The 18,861-nt window shown below is 40.7% G+C and overlaps 3 protein-coding genes across 4 annotated transcripts; 2 read left to right on the top strand and 1 right to left on the bottom strand.

Moving 5' to 3' along the window:
• Nucleotides 1-583: 583 nt before the first annotated feature.
• Nucleotides 584-4,500, top strand: LOC113020809 (ras-related C3 botulinum toxin substrate 1-like). Of its 2 annotated transcripts, none has more exons than XM_026165042.2 (6): nucleotides 584-763; nucleotides 1,603-1,674; nucleotides 1,929-2,046; nucleotides 2,540-2,602; nucleotides 3,686-3,845; nucleotides 3,953-4,500. In XM_026165042.2, exons 1-6 carry the CDS (start codon nucleotides 729-731, stop codon nucleotides 4,081-4,083), a joined length of 579 nt encoding a protein of 192 aa, XP_026020827.1. In that variant the 5' UTR covers nucleotides 584-728; the 3' UTR covers nucleotides 4,084-4,500. The 2 variants fall into 2 exon arrangements, with proteins under 2 accessions (XP_026020827.1, XP_080157021.1); XM_080300895.1 differs by having other exon boundaries at nucleotides 649-763; nucleotides 1,608-1,674.
• A 2,585-nt stretch (nucleotides 4,501-7,085) lies between these two features.
• On the top strand, nucleotides 7,086-12,037 carry LOC113020808 (ras-related C3 botulinum toxin substrate 1-like). The gene is made up of 6 exons (XM_026165041.2): nucleotides 7,086-7,218; nucleotides 8,473-8,544; nucleotides 8,967-9,084; nucleotides 9,360-9,422; nucleotides 10,996-11,164; nucleotides 11,270-12,037. The coding sequence occupies exons 1-6, from the start codon at nucleotides 7,184-7,186 to the stop codon at nucleotides 11,398-11,400; spliced, it is 588 nt and encodes a 195-aa protein (XP_026020826.1). The 5' UTR covers nucleotides 7,086-7,183; the 3' UTR covers nucleotides 11,401-12,037.
• Nucleotides 12,038-15,791: 3,754 nt separating this feature from the next.
• On the bottom strand, nucleotides 15,792-18,858 carry whr1 (winged helix repair factor 1). Its single transcript, XM_026165040.2, has 7 exons — nucleotides 18,689-18,858; nucleotides 18,271-18,366; nucleotides 18,041-18,183; nucleotides 17,714-17,949; nucleotides 17,303-17,400; nucleotides 17,064-17,211; nucleotides 15,792-16,248 (listed from the first exon to the last, which is right to left on the bottom strand). The coding sequence occupies exons 2-7, from the start codon at nucleotides 18,362-18,364 to the stop codon at nucleotides 16,203-16,205; spliced, it is 765 nt and encodes a 254-aa protein (XP_026020825.2). The 5' UTR covers nucleotides 18,365-18,366; nucleotides 18,689-18,858; the 3' UTR covers nucleotides 15,792-16,202.
• Between the last annotated feature and the right edge of the window lie 3 nt (nucleotides 18,859-18,861).

Genomic DNA, 18,861 nt, shown 5'->3' with positions numbered 1-18,861 from the left:
TAAACCTCAGAAGCGGTTGCTGCTGCTACTTCCGGAGCAGCCCGTGAAATATGGGAATATATCCAGGAAGTTTATGAGTCAACTCGCATTAAAAGTTATGACGTTATCTGGAGCTCCTCCAAAAGGGAGTTTCAACTGGAATTCTCTTTAAATTCGGATTTTCCACTTGGAAAGTCCGAGAAGTCAAAGGATGCTGAATATGGAGCTGTCTGGCAGGAGGAAAAGAGGAAGACAACAGAGAAGATCCGTAGATGTAGCGAAGCAGGACATGCAGACGGTTGGGGTGACAGGAGAGGATGCAAGGTGTGGGGACAGATGGAGACCTTTAAAGGAAACAGACGAAGGAAGAAAGTGGGAGAAGTCCCACCAATCCCGACTTGTGACTCGAGGTGACAACAGTGCGTGCAAACAGTATATAACAAAACTGTAATACTTGAAGTCTCTAGTACCACCTGATGTGTACTTATGATCGAGCGGGCTCTATCCAGGAATATGTTACAACAGCAACAACAACGAAAAACATGCTTTGCTTTGTCGTAGCTCCTGATAGGCGGAGGCCTCCACCATGGTGCAAAAAAAACCTGTTTTCCGAGCACTGGAACGCGGACGACATTCCCAGCGCAGCACCAGCATCCAACTTTCAAGGTTAAAGCAAGGCAGCATGATGAGAATGAGCTGTTGTTGGCTGGCTCCCGGGCTAACAGCATTTCTCCAGCTGCTACAGCACAATGCAACCCATTAAGTGTGTTGTCGTTGGAGACGGGTGAGTTCATTTCATATAAGTAGTTAATATTGATATTTTACAGGTGGTTAGCGATGCTGCAATTTCAAACTCGATGCTGACACATTAAAGGCAATTAATCACCACGGAATGTCGCATAAAATGAGATGAATATAAGGCAAAACCGTGTGAAGTGGTGAAGTCGGGAGCCGAAGTTTTTTGCTTTTTAATGTCCGTTAGTTACTTCAGCATCTAACTAGCCCTACAGAAGACGAGAGAGCATAAAGGGAGTAATATTTTTCTTATTTAGCAGATCATTTCAAATGCAACGTTTCTATCAGCTCAGCAAACATCAGCAAACACACAAACTTTTTATGTGCAGTTTGACTCAAAGTGTGTTGCTAGTTAAAGGTCCAGCTGTTGTATTTCACAGGGAGAAAAGAAAGAGCTATAACTTCACTCAGCGAAAGATTAGAAAGACATACATCGATAATATCGATACCTACTCTGTTATTGGTATTGGACTGATACTAGCGCAATAGGATCAATACTTTTCTTTCCTCTAAGTTCAGTGTGGAACCCACTGAATTGTGGTTAATTATTTGTTTTATTTATTTATTTATTTATTTTATTTAACTAATTATTGTGGAAATAATTAGTTAACACATAATCCTAACTAACTACATGATCATTGATCAGTGGCCATTCACAGAGTGTTTATAAGCTTGGGGAAAACGTATAAAAGACTGAAGAAGTCACTTGGATGAGTGACGAAACGTTTCTCCCGCTGAAAACGCTACGTCCAGATGAACAGTAACAACTTTTGGTGAGTTTTTTGCCTTCTTTCAATAAATGCTAATCCAGCCTCTTCTTCATTCCAGAGCAGTGGGTAAGACCTGTCTGCTCATCGGCTACACCACCAATGCCTTTCCCGGAGAGGAAATCCCCTCTGTGTAAGTCAGTAATTGGTTTTTCATCCTCCTGCACAATCCTTACACAATCATGCTTGGCATCGCTTGACATCGTGTGAATTTTTTATATTAAAATTAGCCTTGCAGAGGATTTTAGAATCATAGGAGTGGAATAATGAAACAATAAATCAATCGATTTCCCTTGTTCTCCTGTTTTTTATTTTAGTAGAGGTAATGTTTTACCAGTTTATATTAAGCCTGAAGGTTTAGCTTCTACGCACTTCATTTTCTATCAGGTTCGACAACTACTCCACCAATGTTATGGTGGATGGGAAGTCAGTGAACCTGGGCCTTTGGGATACAGCAGGACAAGAAGACTACGACAGACTCCGCCCCCTTTCCTACCCAGAGACGGTACAACAACCACAACAAAAACATGATTACGTTCTGATTGTCAGCAATCACTCAATGTTGTGCTATAGTTCACTTATATTATTGTGCAAAAGTCTCCCCTCATTTCCTGATATCTCACTTCTAAGTCTTCTTGAGCAATAGTTCTACAGTGTTTATTTACTTATTTAATTAACCCATTTAAAAATCATGTATAAAAACGAACTTAAGCTGAGGGATGAACCACTGTTATGTCGACAGATTTTTAATTGTGTTTTCCAGCACTTTGTTACTATAAACCTGTTGCAAAAACATTATTTATTCCCATTTCTTTAGTTGAATTGACTAAAAATCTCAAACGTAACAATTTAACAGACATTTAAAAAAGTATTTCTGCACAAACAAGGTGATTTCCAAAGAGCTATTAGCTAAAGATTTGGCATAAAACTCAAAAACCCTTCTTAACAGGAAGTGGTTGTTACAGGCAGTGATTACTTCGGTATTTCTGTCTTACCAGAATGTGTTTCTCATCTGCTTTTCACTCGTGATGCCTGCCTCGTATGAAAACGTTCGTCATAAGGTGAGTAGTCGACATCATGTTGTTCATTCATTTCATGCCTGTGCTGCCAAACAGGCACAAGCAATTGTAGATGGAAAACTAATCAATAAGCTCATTGAAAAAATGCAGCTACAGTTCCTGAAAGATCCTAATATGATGGAAAGTAAAGTTGTAACTAACAGGAAGTTGTGTAGGTAATTATAGTACAGATTCCAACTTGTCATAAAATGAAAGGAACACAGGAAAGTGGAGACAGCTGACAAATGTTTATCTTAAGATAAACTTAAGCAAATTCTTATGCTTAAGAATTTGTCATCAAATTCTTACCCAATGTGTGAGGGTGTGTTGGGAGATCTGGCAGAGGACCTGGTCTACATATTATTTAGCTTGATATTAGACACATTTGTCAGTGTGTCACACTTGTTTCCCACTTAAGTTTAACACCATGTGCGGTATAACCACTTTCCATTGGAAAGGGTGTAAGAGACCAACACCAAACAAGACCAAGTTTTGTTTGTTTTCTATAAATTTTGAACTTGAAGATGTCAAACTTTGCCTATTCTTTGAATTATTGTAGCGTAGTAATGAACCAAATAGATAAATATTTACCCCCCCAAAAAAGGACTTCCACTAGGTTTACAAGAAACCGACAATTAGTCACAATCCAAACAGCAGACAGAAAAGTCACTCATATCACCAAGTGGGCAAATGTCACTGGCTGATGGCACAAGTCACACCCCTACTCTAGGTGTGTTTGGCTGCGCAGAGGTTTCCCCCTTATAGCCAAGAGTTTTACTGGATCAGGATTTGGGGCAAAATGGTGCATTGTTTATTTGCAGTTCCATCAAAAAGTGTTTACTGAATTACATTTTCAGAGATAGTTTTGAGAGATCTTTACAGAAGTTAGGATAACAAAGACTGGAAATATTGGAAAATCTGGTTATTCTAGTTTTTGTGCACAGCTGGGATTCTTGGTTTGCATCTTTAGCAGGCTTCTCATGCAAATGGCAATTAGTTGCAGCACTGATAAAATAAAGTGTTCAAGATAACACTGAACGATCTAAAACATTATATCCCTAAATTGTAAATGTTATCTCTGTGTAGTGGTGCCATGAGGTGAGACACCATTGTCCCAACGCTCCCATAATCCTCGTAGGCACCAAACTGGACCTGAGAGATGACAAGGACACCCTGGAGAAGCTGAAGAAGAATAAAATCTCTCCAATTACTTATTCTCAAGGAGTGGCCCTGTCCAAAGAGATTGGTAATGGCTTCAGTTATCTCTGATACTTTTTTAAATGGTTAATTATAATTCATGGAAGACAGCAGATTCCAGTAATAAACCAGCTGCCTTCTTTTTCCCGTCCTTAGGTTCTGTCCAGTACCTGGAGTGCTCAGCCCTGACGCAACGTGGCGTTAAAACTGTGTTTGATGAAGTCGTTCGGGCTGTCCTGTGCCCTTCACCCATCAAAAAGAAGGCAAATAAATGCTCTGTCCTCTAAGACTTCCTTCACTGGAACTGTTACAGGGGAACGTGACTGCTACTGGTGAGGGTGGCTGAAGAAATACAAGAAAAACACCAGTACACATGGACAAAAACAATGTATTTCTGTCCTTCCATAACAGTTTCCATGTTTCCATGTAACAGTTATACCAATACACTGTCACTAATACTTGGTTGCTTGATGGGAACACTTGTTGGCTGCCCCACCCCACAAGTTACTCAGCTACCCAGTACTCACCCCTAGACCGTGGTTGCCCTTCTAGTTATTTATATTAGATAGCTATTATTCAAAAAGTTATTTGAATTCATCTTTATTATGTCTTCCTCTTTACTTGTACAGTCAGTCTGAGCACTTCACTGTACGATATACTTCTATAACTGTGTATGTGACAAATAAAATTGAAACATTCTTGAAGACCTGGAATTTAAATGTGCTTACCTGGAAAGTGTGCTTGTGTTGATGAAACATCATTTTCACTACTAGCCATAGAATATCTCCATTTCTCATGCACTGCAGCGAGCTTGTGTCTGCTTGAGGCAGCTTAGTCACGTGACAACAACAAAACAGCAGAGCAGGGAGGAGGATGAGGAGTGATGTGTGCGTGCATGTGTGTGTGTGTGTGTGTGTGTGTGTGTGTGTGTGTGTGTGTGTGTGAGGGCGAGATGAGTATGTCTGCACTGGCATGGTTACTGTTTGATGAAACAGCAGCAAAATGTTGAATTTAGAGTAGAAAAACACATTTAAGTTTCAATCCTGTCACACTATCGACCCGTCCACTCATATTGGCTTTTTTAAATATCTCAGATGTGGTGGCTGCTGTTGTGCTTCATAATTTATGAGTAAGCTCATGTTAAATGCTAGATAATATTATCTCAAGTTATAGTTATGAAGATATCTGGAGCTCCGAGTTGGAATTTCAACAGGAATTTCCCCCTTAAGTCAGATTTGCTACTCGGAAAGTCCAAGAAGTCAAAGGATGTCAAATATGGAGCTGTCTGGCAGGAAAAAAGAGAAAGACTACAGAGAAGATCCACGGATGTAGTGAAGGAGGAAGTGGAGAGGATTGGGGTGACAGGTGAGGATGGCAGCTCCTGCAGCGCAATGCAGAGCATTAAAAGTGTTGCTGTCTGAGGCGGGTGAGTTCACTTAATGTTAGTTTGTTTCACGCCTTTTTTTTCGTGACTCTAGCGAAATATCTAGGTCTCGATAACAAACATAATTTATAGTAGTGTAAATAAAATAAAAAATGACACCTATAGTTTTAGGTTGCTGGGCTTTTGGTGAGTTGGGATTAAACATTTGATTATACTAGTCAAATGTATTAATTAAAGTAAGCTGTCAGTATTTGTGTCTAGCTGCTCGCTGTACTGTCTTTAAGTGTAAAATTCATAAACTATATTCAAGTCAATTCAATTTTATTTATACGGCACCAAATCAGAACAACAACTATTATTATATGAGTATTGGTTTACACACATACACATTTGTATTAACTGCTAAAAAAAATAAAAAATAAAGGAACACTTTAAAAACAAATCAGATCTCAATGGGCAAAATGATTAAAGATATTGAGTTATATATATATATATATATAAAACACCCAGCACGCCCCTGCGGGCGGTTTATCCTTCAAGCTCGGGTCCTCTACCAGAGGCCTGGGAGCTTGAGGGTCCTGCGCAGTATCTTAGCTGTTCCCAGGACTGCGCTCTTCTGGACAGAGATCTCCGATGTTGTTCCCGGGATCTGCTGGAGCCACTCGCCTATCTTGGGAGTCACCGCACCTAGTGCTCCGATTACCACGGGGACCACCGTTACCTTCACCCTCCACATCCTCTCGAGCTCTTCTCTGAGCCCTTGGTATTTCTCCAGCTTCTCGTGTTCCTTCTTCCTGATATTGCTGTCATTCGGAACCGCTACATCGATCACTACGGCCGTCTTCTTCTGTTTGTCTACCACCACTATGTCCGGTTGGTTAGCCACCACCATTTTGTCCGTCTGTATCTGGAAGTCCCACAGGATCTTAGCTCGGTCATTCTCCACCACCCTTGGGGGCATCTCCCATTTTGACCTCGGGACTTCCAGGTTATACTCGGCACAGATGTTCCTGTACACTATGCCGGCCACTTGGTTATGGCGTTCCATGTATGCCTTGCCTGCTAGCATCTTGCACCCTGCTGTTATGTGCTGGATTGTCTCTGGGGCATCTTTACACAGCCTGCACCTGGGGTCTTGCCTGGTGTGATAGACCCCAGCCTCTATGGATCTTGTACTCAGAGCTTGTTCTTGTGCTGCCATGATTAGTGCCTCTGTGCTGTCTTTCAGTCCAGCTTTGTCCAGCCACTGGTAGGATTTCTGGATATCAGCCACCTCCTCTATCTGCCGGTGGTACATACCGTGCAGGGGCCTGTCCTTCCATGCTGGTTCCTCGTCTCCCTCCTCTTTCTTGGGTTTCTGCTGCCTGAGGTATTCACTGAGCACTCGGTCAGTTGGGGCCATCTTCCCAATGTATTCTTGGATGTTCCTTGTCTCATCCTGGACTGTGGTGCTGACACTTACCAGTCCCCGGCCCCCTTCCTTCCGCTTAGCGTACAGCCTCAGGGTGCTGGACTTGGGGTGAAACCCTCCATGCATGGTAAGGAGCTTTCTTGTCTTTATGTCAGTGGCTTCTATCTCCTCCTTTGGCCAGCCTATTACCCCAGCAGGGTACCTGATCACGGGCAGGGCGTACGTGTTGATGGCCCGGATCTTGTTCTTACCATTCAGCTGACTCCTCAGGACTTGCCTGACCCTCTGCAGGTATATATATATATATATATATATATATATATATATATATATATATATATATATATATATATATATATATATATATATATATATATATATATTTATATATATATATATATATATATATATATGGATGGATGGAGGGCTCCACCTTACCATGGAGCAAAAAACCTGTTTTCCTAGCTTTGACTGTAACACTGACGACACGCCCAGCCCCAGCGCCAGCATCCGACTTTCAAGGTAAACGCAAAGAAGCATGATAAGAAATAAGCTCCTGGGCTGACGGCATTCCTCCAGTTGCTGCAGCGCAATGCAGACCATTAAGTGTGTCGTCGTCGGAGACGGGTGAGTTCACTTACTCAATATAACTTTATTTTATTTTTTACACCTAGTTTTTACCTGTAAAATGTGATGGCTGTGGCTCAGAGCAGGTAGAGCAGGTCACCGACTGATTGGGAGGTTGCTGGGTTAACCCCGGGTGCTCCAGTTTGTGTGCAAATGCCCTTAGGCCAGATATAAAATCCAAGTTGCTCTCCGATGTGTCCACCTGAGTGTAAATGTTACACTGAAAGCACAGAAAAAGGTGTTTGTATGAATGAGTGAACAAGGCTTTGAGTGCTCAGAGGCAGTGAAGAGTCAGTCCATTTTCATTACATTAGCTAGATATTTAGGATTGTCATGCTACTACTAAAGTTTTCTGTTGTAGTGCAAGAAAGACAAAAAAACATCACTACTTTTTGGCTGCCATGCTTCTGGTGACAAGTTTTTATTTATATTCTTCATATCTGGCTTTCAAGGCAATTCAGAAAAGAAAGATTTTTCTTATCCTGAGACAGGTGGGAAACTGGAAAAGGGGAGAACAAATAAAGGCAAAAAACCACACTGTCTACAACAGATGAAAAATATCTGAAAGTCATGGCCTTAAGACAGAAAAAACAAATCCAGCAAGGAGATGGGTCTGGCCCTTCAGCTGATCAGTTACTGTTTGCCAAAGCCGCATCAGACATAATCTTTTTCGCATGGTGGCTGTCAGTAATTTACACAAGAACTGGACTGTAAATCAGTCGCAACAGGTTCAGGTCATCAAATATTGGCTTTTGGGCTTGTACATTTGTGCATGTTTCAGTAAACTGTTGCTACATCCCATATTCATTTCAAACTATAAAGAAATGATTACTCAGGACTTTTGCACATTACTATAACTGTGTTATGTTGTTATATTAACACTGTTTATTAAAATAACTGTATAACACAACTGATAACATCTGCTCCCACATTAAAGTTACTGTGTTATGATTAGCTATAGCTGCTACTTTAATGCTAACATTTACTGATAGTTAAACAGCTAGCATTCACATGTGTACCAGATACTTCTGATAACTGTCGTGTTGTGATAAGTGTTGTTCAGTAATGTGGATGTCAGCTACTGTTCATATGTTCAGCTGCCAGTGAGGGGAGGGGCTGTGTGCCTGCCTAAATAGTTTTGGCAACCTGAGTCCAGTGTAACAAAGTTGATTGTCCATCAGTTCAGACACAGCATTGTTGTTGTTTTTTTGCCTTCTCTCAGTAAATGCTAATCCAGCTTCTTCTCACCTACAGAGAAGTAGGTAAGACCTGTCTGCTCATCAACTACACCACCAAAGCCTTTCCTGGAGAGTACATCCCCACAGTGTGAGTATCTCACTTTGCAGTGCAGTGAGTATTTATTTATTTATTAAAGCAAGATTAGCAAACAGTGATCAGGCTCCACCCTCCTTTAAAATCAGTGCATATGAAAATTTGGCTTGCAGAGGAGCTTACAATCACAGCAGTGGACTGTAACTAGACCAGAAATACATGTTACAGGATGTTATGAGGAAACCCTTCAGCCTATCTCATTCTGATCTTAGCTGTTACTGTAACTGTGGCATGAAGTCATTGATAAACAAGCTTCCCAGTGAGTGAAATTTAAGAGAGCAGACGCCATAAAAGTCTACAATAAGGCAGATAAGATATCAACTTCCACTTCAGTTGTTTTTTTCAGTAGTTATATTTTGACAGTCTATATAAAGCCAGAAGGGTTTGGTTTATTTGTGCTTCATCACTTCTGTCAGGTTCGACAACTACTCCGCCAATGTTTTGTTCGATGGGAAGCCGGTGAGCCTGAACCTTTGGGATACAGCAGGACAAGAAGACTATGACAGACTCCGCCCCCTTTCCTACCCACAGACGGTACAACGACCACAAAAAGAAAGATTACACAATGTTGTGCTATACTTCACTTACATTACTGTGCAAAAGATTTGAGTCACTCCTTAGTTCTTTATATTTCACTTCCAGTGAAGTAAGATGTTCCTATGATTTTTTTTAAAAGTGGTCTTCAGCAGTAGTTCTCCATGCTTTCTGAAGGTCTTTAAGTTTTCCGTTGGACATTGGCAGCTTTTTCACTGATTTTCAAAATATAAAGAATTGAGGCTCTGACTGTTTTGCTTTCTTTGTCTTACCAGGACATTTTTCTCATCTGCTTTTCCCTCGTGTCTCCTGCGTCATTTGAAAATGTCCGTAATAAGGTGAGTAGTCGCTATATTATGGAAAGGTGGCTGCACAATGTCATCCTATTAAGGTTTTACTAATGAAGTACTGACAGTGTCAGTACTGTCATATCAATATCATGACATTTACTTATATTGTGCCTGTGCTGCAAAGCAAGCACAAGCTGCTGTGGATCAAGACCTAACCATAAATTCAAAGGAAAAATGTAACTATATGTCCCAAAGGATTCTATCATGATGGAAAGTAGAAACCGCAACTACAAATTAATTTTATTAGTGAATAATGTCTCAGTTAATTTCTATTAAGTAGTGAGTTTTCATAAAACCAGAAAATGACAAGAAAGTGGAAAAGGGCGACAAAATATTTAGCATTTTTTTACTTTTAAAATGTGCCATCAAAATTAGGTTAGGCATATTTTCTCTTAATAAAAAAGTTTTTTTTTACTAAGTGTGAGTACTCTGAAGTGTGACATATGCCAACTAAGCAGCCCACTGCAAGCAGCCAGGAGTAGCAGACTGGATCTCCAAGGTGGAAATCACTGCTGAGAACACAAATGGTCGTCTCACATTTGCCAAAAAGCATCTGGATGATCCCCAAGACCCACAGCATTTCATAAGAACACCATCATACCAACAGTCAAACATGGTGGTGCTAGTATGAGGGTCTGGGCTGCTTTGCTGCTTCAGGACCTGAACAACTTGTTGCAATTGATGGAACCATGAATTCTGCTTTCTACCAGAAAATCCTGAAGAATTTTTGGCCATCAGTTCATGCCCTGAGACTCAAGAGGTCTTGGATTATACAGAAGGGCGATGATCCAAAAAACACCAGCATGTCCACCTCTGTATGGCTCAAAGAAACAAAATTAAGATTTTGGAGTCAAAGTCTGGATTTCAACCTGACTGAGATGATTAGGTAACCTTAAACAGGGCTTTCATGCTTGCAAACCCTCCAGTGGGGCTGAATGAAAACAATTCGGCAGAGAAGAGTGGGTCAAAATTCCTCCACAGTGATGTGAAGTACTCATTGGCAGTTATTACAAATGCTTGATTGCAGTTCTTGCTGCCAAGGATGGCACTACCAGTTATTAGGTTTAGGGGCAATTGCTTTATCACAGTTATTTTAGATAATCTAATGTGTACCAATGCTGACCTATTGCTCTGGCTTTGGATTTCAAAGGTGTCTTACTCCCGTCTTCCCCCTTTAAAAGAAACTTCTTTTGTTTTTTATTTTTTAAATAATGTATCAACTGTATGGCATTGTATGTTTGTAGCCAGGTAATAAGCATTATTTTGTAACATTTAGAGTTAAAGCCTTCAAATAACCAGTCGAACTCACATCCACACCTACAGCCAAATTAGATTCACCACTTAATCCAACATAAATGTCTTTGAGTTGTAGGAGGAAACCCTCAAAAGCACAGGGAGAACATACAAGCTCCATTTAGGAATGCTCCACATGATTCATTCACCAAAAATCAAAAGAATGACAATGCAAATAGGAAGTAGCTGCAGCTTCAATAAAATAAAGTGTTCAAGGTGGTGCAGGCCGAGCTGGGAAGTTAAACTCATAAACATTGTCTCTTTGCAGTGGATTCATGAGGTGAGACACCATTGTCAGAACACTCCCATAATCCTCGTGGGGACCAAAATGGATCTGAGAGATGACAAAGACGCTTTAGAGAAGCACAAGAAGGAGAAGAAGACTAATATCTCTCCCATTAACTACCCTGATGGACTGGCCCTGTCCAAAGAGATTGGTAATGGCTTCAGTTATCTCTAATACTTTTTCTTTTAAATCATCACGGAAGACGGCAGATTCCAGTAATAAACCTGGAATCTGGCTCTCTGTTTCCTGTCTTCAGGTTCTGTCAAGTACCTGGAGTGCTCAGCTTTGACTCAACGTGGTGTTAAAACTCTGTTTGATGAGGCCATCAGGATTGCCGTGTCCCCTCCACCTATCACCAAGAAGACAAAGAAGTGCCTTCTCCTCTAAGACTTCACTGAAACAGTGTATTTCAGATTCTGTCCTTCAATGTGTGCATCAGTTATACAGTTGTAAGGTCAATTTTAGGAGACATTGCTTCCTAAAAGTGTATACTGATTTTTGGTAGTAGAAATGTTTTCAAATAGACTGTACACATGCTGTATTTTAGCCGAAAAGAAATTCTTTGATCTGTTGTCTCTTTAAAACACAGCTGACAGTCGGCTGCTGTTTCCTGCTCAACCACATCAAGCATTTATAAGTTAAAAACGCCACTTTCTCTCTATGCAAGCAGGCGTGTCAACAAAGAGCTTGAACTTGAACTAACCACCTGTGAAGTTTGGAGTAACGTCTTTACTGGTAATTAATTATTTGCCTTAATGGTTCATGTTAATTCACTCCCATGAAGTAAATGAAGTCTGAAGCAGAGAGAAATGAATGTTGTATACGCTTAGCTTTATGAAGAAAAGCTATTGTGCTCTTTTGTTTTGTTTTTTAAAGCCAAGAAATTCCCCTAAAACAGGTTCTGTTTGTTTTCCTTTGAGCCAAAATGGCAAAAATGGCTGAAGTGTTGCTGACTCACTTATTCTTGTGAATCTTTCATTTATACCATACTGAAAAAATAAAGATTCACCATTATTCGAACATATTTTAATGTAAATAAAAATGTACATTTTTCTCCCGATCACTGATGTAATTAGTTAGAGCAATAAAATAAGATTAGATGTATGTTTTGGGCAACATATTAAACCACAAGAATAACACTTAAAAATATATTTTGCATTATGCTTTTAGAAAAAATCAATTAATGACACTGTCTCAGAAATATCTTCATTAATATACACTCAACTGCTCATCAACACAAAATCTATCCAGACAGTCCTTACAGACAAATAAGCTCAAGACGACTTCCCTGAAGCTCAACCGGAGAATCAGAATAAGCAAGAAAACTGATTTACGTTACTTGTTTGAACCAGATTACTCTGCTTAAACTTCTTCCCTTGCAACCTGAAACCAGATAAGCAGTACATATCAAATGGATGGATGGATCCTGATGCTGCTGGTGGTGTGGGGGCAATTTTCTTCACACACCCGAGTACCAACACCACAGTCTACCTGAGTATTGTTGCTGACCAAGTCCACTTCTTTATGACCACAGCATACCCATCTTCCGACTGCTTCCAGCAGGATAACACACCTCGTCACAAAGCTCAAATCATCTCAAAGTAGTTTCTCAAACATGTCAGTGAGTTCACTGCACTTCAGTGCCCTCCACAGATCTCAGTTGAGTAGAGCACTTTTGGAATGTGGTAGAATGAGAGTCTGTTGGGAGAAAACTCTGTAAAAAACCCAGGAGAAATAAAGACACAATGAGACAAGGTTACTTTTTATGCTTTAACGTGCGCACGGGTGAGCTGCAAAGAACAACTCACGACCATGAACAGAGGCTTGGCATTTTTATAGGCACAAATCACAGAGACAGTGAGAACAGGATAAGAAAATAATAAACAGATAAAATAAACAACTCCATATGTGGCGCTAGTCTCGTCAGCAGAGAGCTGGGAGAAAGCTGTGAGAGATAAAACAATCTAAAACAATATGTCCCAAAACAATATGTCTTTGCTGGGAAAGTCTAAAAGGATAATTCTAAACTAATCTAACCATAGACAAAGGGCATCTTTGTACATTTAAAAGAAGGTAAAGAAACATAGAATCATTTTTCCTGTAACAGAGTCTCATCGTGGATCTGCAGCAACTGTGTGAAAGTATCATATCAATATGGCTGAAATTCTCTGAGGAATGTTTGCAGTGCCTTGGTGAATCTGTGCAATGAAGAATTAAAGCAGTTCTACTCTGTAGATGGGCCAGTGATCATCAGTTTTTGACCATCAGAGATATAAAGAAATTTTGTAAACCTTTTGACTGACCCTAATGTTTTTTTGAGGGTTAAAGTTTGAGTTAGATTCGGGTTAAGGTAAGGGCTCGTCACCAATTTGTAACTGTTACAGTTGAGAATGAAAGTGGAGCACTAAATGTATTGAGCCCCACTCTTAAAAGAAACTCAAAGTCTTGACACTTTCTGTAAAATTATATTTAAGTTTTGTTTTTTAGAGCATGTTTTATGCCAACTTGTCCAAGTATAGAATAGGCTTGGTTGGTGCTAACAGACATCGTTTTATCTACACTCAACAAAAATATAAACGCAACACCTTTGTTACTGCTCCCATTCCCCATGGGATGGACGTAGAGACCTAAAATTCATTCCAGATACACAATATAACCATCCCTCCCAAACAGTGGTCACAAATCAGTCCAAATGTGTGGTAGTGGGCACATCTGCTATATTGAGATAATCCATCCCACCTCACAGGTGTGCCACATCAGGATGCTGATCTGACATCATGAGTAGTGCACAGGTGTACCTCAGACTGCCCACAACAAAAGGCCACCCTGGAATGTGCAGTTTTTTGCGCTATTGGGGGTCTGGGGACCCAGAACCGGTCAGTATCTGGTGTGACCACCATTTGCCTCATGCAGTGCAACACATCGTCGCATGGAGTCTATCAGATTGTCAATTGTGGCCTGTGGAATGTTGGTCCACTCCACTTCAATGGCTGTGCGAGGTTGTTGGATATTCGTGGGAACTGGTACACGCTGTCGTATACGCCGGTCAAGCACATCCCGAACATGCTCAATGGGTGACATGTCCGGTGAGTATGCTGGCCATGCAAGAACTGGGACATTCTCAGCTGCCATCTGCCCTGAACAATGTGAACCATGATTCATCCGTGAAGCGCACACCTCTCCAACGTGCCAGACGCCATCGAATGTGAGCATTTGCCCACACAAGTCTGTTACGGCGACGAGCTGGAGTCAGGTCAAGACCCCGATGAGGACGACGGGCATGCAGTTGAGCGTCCCTGAGACGGTTTCTGACAGTTTGTGCAGAAATTGTTTGGTTGTGCAAACCAATTGTTCCAGCAGCTGTCTGGGTGGCTGGTCTCAGACGATCTTGGAGGTGAACCTGCTGGATGTGGAGGTCCTGGGCTGGTGTGGTTACACGAGGTCTGCGGTTGTGAGGCCGGTTGGATGTGCTGCCATATTCTCTGAAACGCCTGTGGAGACGGCTTATGGTTGAGAAATGAACATTCAATGCACGGGCGACAGATCTGGTTGACATTCCTGCTGTCAGCATGGCAATTGCACGCTCCCTCATTGCTTGTGGCATCTGTGGCATTTTGCTGTGAGACAAAACTGCACATTCCAGGGTGGCCTTTTGTTGTGGGCAGTCTGAGGTACACCTGTGCACTACTCATGATGTCAGATCAGCATCATGATGTGGCACACCTGTGAGGTGGGATGGATTATCTCAATATAGCAGATGTGCCCACTACCACACATTTGGACTGATTTGTGACCACTGTTTGGGAGGGATGGTTATATTGTGTATCTGGGATGAATTTTAGGTCTCTACGTCCATCCCATGGGGAATGGGAGCAGTAACAAAGGTGTTGCGTTTATATTTTTGTTGAGTGTAACTAGTCACAGAACTGATAACTCTGAAGAAAAGAAGGATACTAAAACTACAAAAGCAATCTAGGGAGTTACCCTTGTACTGCATATGACAGCAACAACTGGTTTTATCCATTGTTGGCTAGCTGCACTGAAACAGGAGAATCCACCTGTCAGTGGGAGTTTTGTAGAACTATAAATGAGGACTGTGTTGGGGAAAGCCTCTGGTGCATTTGTGGCTCACTGGAGTCAGACACTGTCCCCTTTGTGTTTGATATTTTCTTGTGGGGATGGGTTGACAGACATAGCGGTGCAATCAGCTGGTAGAGTAGAGCTCCACAAAATATGATCACAACTATTTTGTGCAATTTTACAGTGTAATTTAACCCCCAGTTTTCACTGTTCAGTTATTCTTTTAACAAACACTTCCAAACTGTTTACAAAAGGTTACAAGGAAGTTTCCAAATAAAGTGGACTCAATGTAACTATAATATCTATGACATCAATGTAGTCAAAAGATCAAATCTGCACACACGCACACAGAGTGGAGCAGTCACGTTGGGGAAAACCTAGAAGGAAAAAAACAACTTTTAGCTTAAAAATAGAACTTCTAATCTCAAGCTCAGTCCTGCACTTGTATTCCATACATACACTGTGAGGTTTTGGACGAGATGAGTGAAAAACAATTCCTGGGAATTATTAGTGGGACATGAAAAATCCTGTCTGAAGCTCTCAGGAAAAGGGGCCTGTTCAAAACAATTAATGAGCTTGACCCTTCTAAGGGTTTGAAATACAGTTAAGTAAGGGCAAAGGATGAATGCTGCACACAAGTGATGCTGACTGAGCACAAAAACAGAAGAGACAACATGAGAGAAGCAGGGAACAAAAAATGATGTAATCCGTTTTACTTAAAGGTGACACAGTTTCAAGCTTTGACAGGCGGGACATTATTTGGTTTTGGAAAACTGACCTTCAAGTTTCAAACAGGATGTTGGGAAATCTCATTTATTTGTAACAAAGCATTTTGTTTCCTGAAAACACTCAGCACAGAGGCAATGATTGCCATTAGGTTGTGAACTCCATGTAGACAAGGAATCTCATATGTGATGCAAAGAAATTTAAATAAATCTTATTACAAGATAAACCAAAACTTGACAACGTCTCGTCATCATAGGTCATTAGTAGCACATTTGGCACAGAATCTGCACTTGAATACTTAAATTAGTCCATTCAGTCTTTTTATAAACACTTTTCATTCCGTTCATAAATTTCTCATCGTCCGTCAGCGCCTGACGTCAGCCTCACGAATCCACAGATCGCAACAGGGTCCCTGAAGTTGTCGGTATGCTGGAAAGAAAGAAAGCATTCATTAAAATCAGTGGGATCAGACGAAAACATGACTCGAGTTAGGCGGAAAACAAGTCAGATTGTTTTGGACGTTAAAGAAAAGGAACCACACTTCAAGACAGACGTAATTTTAAAGATCAAGAGTTGTTAAAACTGTTTGACAGTAACACGCACACATTAGTGACCATAAAGACTAATAATCCTGTAAATAGACCAAATGGGAAAAAGGAAACCTTTGGGAAAGGCAGAACACCATCATACATTTTGGATCTGTTACCACCAAACACCAAATCTTTCTAGAAAAGTGAAATTGGAAATGTCAGATGATGCCATTTGTTGGTACATCACAAAGAACTTCATCTGATTAGAGTAGTTTCGTGATAATAAAACTACACATTAAATGTAATATGAGGTGATCCATTTATAAGAGGTTAACACATGAAAGTGTTATAAACTTAAACTCCTGTCTTTGAATTGTTTTTTCTACAGCCCTTTAAATTTGGCCTGTATAAGCTATACTAGCAAATTTTTAAGCTAATTATCGCTCAACTGAATGTGAGATTATTTTGAAATTCCACATTGCTGAAGTCATAGTACCAGATACTTGACCTAAAAAAGTTTTGAAAGACACAGGTCTAGTCTCCCTGGACTTTTTTCAGAGAAATCAAAGATGGTCGGATTGGGAGTTTCTTAAATTTAGTCCAGTTACTGAAATACGATTGAGAGCAGCTGTATTTAATGCCTTAACAGGTGGTTAAACTGACCTACTAAGATAAAGGTAAGGTAAGGAGGTAAAAAGCATCCAGTCGTATTACCTCTCTACCAGCTCTGCGCCAACAATGTCATAAATGTGGTATTTCATATGGAATTTCACTTGTGAATTCGTCCGCCGCTCCTCGATTTCTGCCTTTAAGACTTCGCCGTATTTGGACTTCTTAACCATGCTGAGCACTGCTTTACGGCCTAACGGCAAAATGAGAACAAAGACATTAATGGGTGTCGTAACTAAAGGAAATCGCTGTTACGATTCAATCAAGTGAGATTCAACACCAACCTTTTATGAAGTACTTTGTGAATTTGCCAGAGTTGGGAATGGAAAGCCACCAGCTGCCTGCATCCCTCACAGTCAGGACCCCAGACTTAACCAGCTGCCTGTGTGTGGGGAGAAAACAGATTCTGAGTTGATCTTTATCTTTCAGAATGGCCAAGTCAGAGGTTACACATTCATTCAATAATGCCAAGCACAAAGTTATGGAAATCGGTATAAACAGCTTTAATGCTACAGAAAATGTTATTCTCTGCTACCCCTTTAAATAAATGTCAAACTCTTTCAGTCATTGTCAGCAGTGTTGCTTTACTTTTTATTTATCTAGGAAGTTAAATGTTAAACTATGTCCAAGATAGAAGGTTTGGGAATGATAAAGCTAAATAATAAACGCATGCAATATATGGGTGTCTTTCATACGTTATCTCAGAGTCTGTGAAGAGAAACTCCTTCAGCATTTTGTCTTTCGTGAAGCTCAGATCTGTGCAAGCGGACACCACTTTCTCCAAGAACCTCTCCACGGTGGCTCTTGTGGTTTTGCCCTCCTCTCCCGCCAGCACTTTGGCCTTGTAGTCAGAAGTAAAAACCAGCCCAAAGGCTTCTGCGTCGAACCCGAGCTGGAACATCAGCAGATCTCCTCGTTCACGCATCTTATTCTGTTACCGATGACAGCAACGAGTTGTATTTCACATCTGAATCTGCAGAAATTATTACACATACATTTCTAGCACTTAAAATCCACCTTACCACCTCCTTGTCCACCAAAGTCTTGTCACTGTGTAAGCTGTAGAGCTGGTGCTTCAGCACAATTTGAGGCAGTGCATCATTGAAGAGCTTTCTGGGAAATAGGGTCATGAGGTACTCCAGACTGGATTTAATGTCAGCTGGTCCTTTTAAAGTGAAGAAATGACAGTGTGAACTTCAAATGAAGAGTTTTTTGATCACGTTATTGTAGATTTTTTAGGAGTCACACCCACCATCTTCAGCAGCAGTAGCTCCAAATTGTTCTGTGCCATTTCTTCTCTTCTTCAGATTGAAAGCGTCTGAAATCAGAGCCCGTTTCCTGCTCATACCTGAAGGAGAAATTTGCACCTGTTCACTCCAAGATGCTGCTTTTCTCGCTACACAACGCAGAGCCTATTAAAAGACCTTTAAATGGTCAATCATATCATTATTTCCTACTAATTAAGAATAATGCCCCACAGTCAAGATCCACTCCTTTGCCAATTTCTGATGAATGAATTATAAGACATAATCTCATATTTTCCATAAAGGTACGCTCAGAAAACAAGTTTTGTTAGGTTAAAAACACTACACCGTTAGCCATGCTAACGCTAGCTCGTTTATCAACATTAGACCGAGCGATTTGAACTCGAAAATAATTTTCGTCCTTACCTGATGAATAAACCCAATAATAATGTTTTTTCTTCTTTTACATCACTTTATTCTCTGCCAGAGCCACAAACCAGCCCAACAGCTACAGGGAACTGCTACAACTCTTCTTTTCACGGATATTTACAGTGTTTTTAGAGGAAGTGTCGCCGCTAACACCGAGCAGCGGATTGGAT

Source organism: Astatotilapia calliptera, chromosome 4 (assembly GCF_964374335.1).
Source record: "Astatotilapia calliptera chromosome 4, fAstCal68.1, whole genome shotgun sequence".
NCBI classification, from domain to species: domain Eukaryota; kingdom Metazoa; phylum Chordata; class Actinopteri; order Cichliformes; family Cichlidae; genus Astatotilapia; species Astatotilapia calliptera.
Note: the sequence above shows the minus strand (reverse complement) of the source record. Positions and strands in the feature narration are given on the sequence as shown.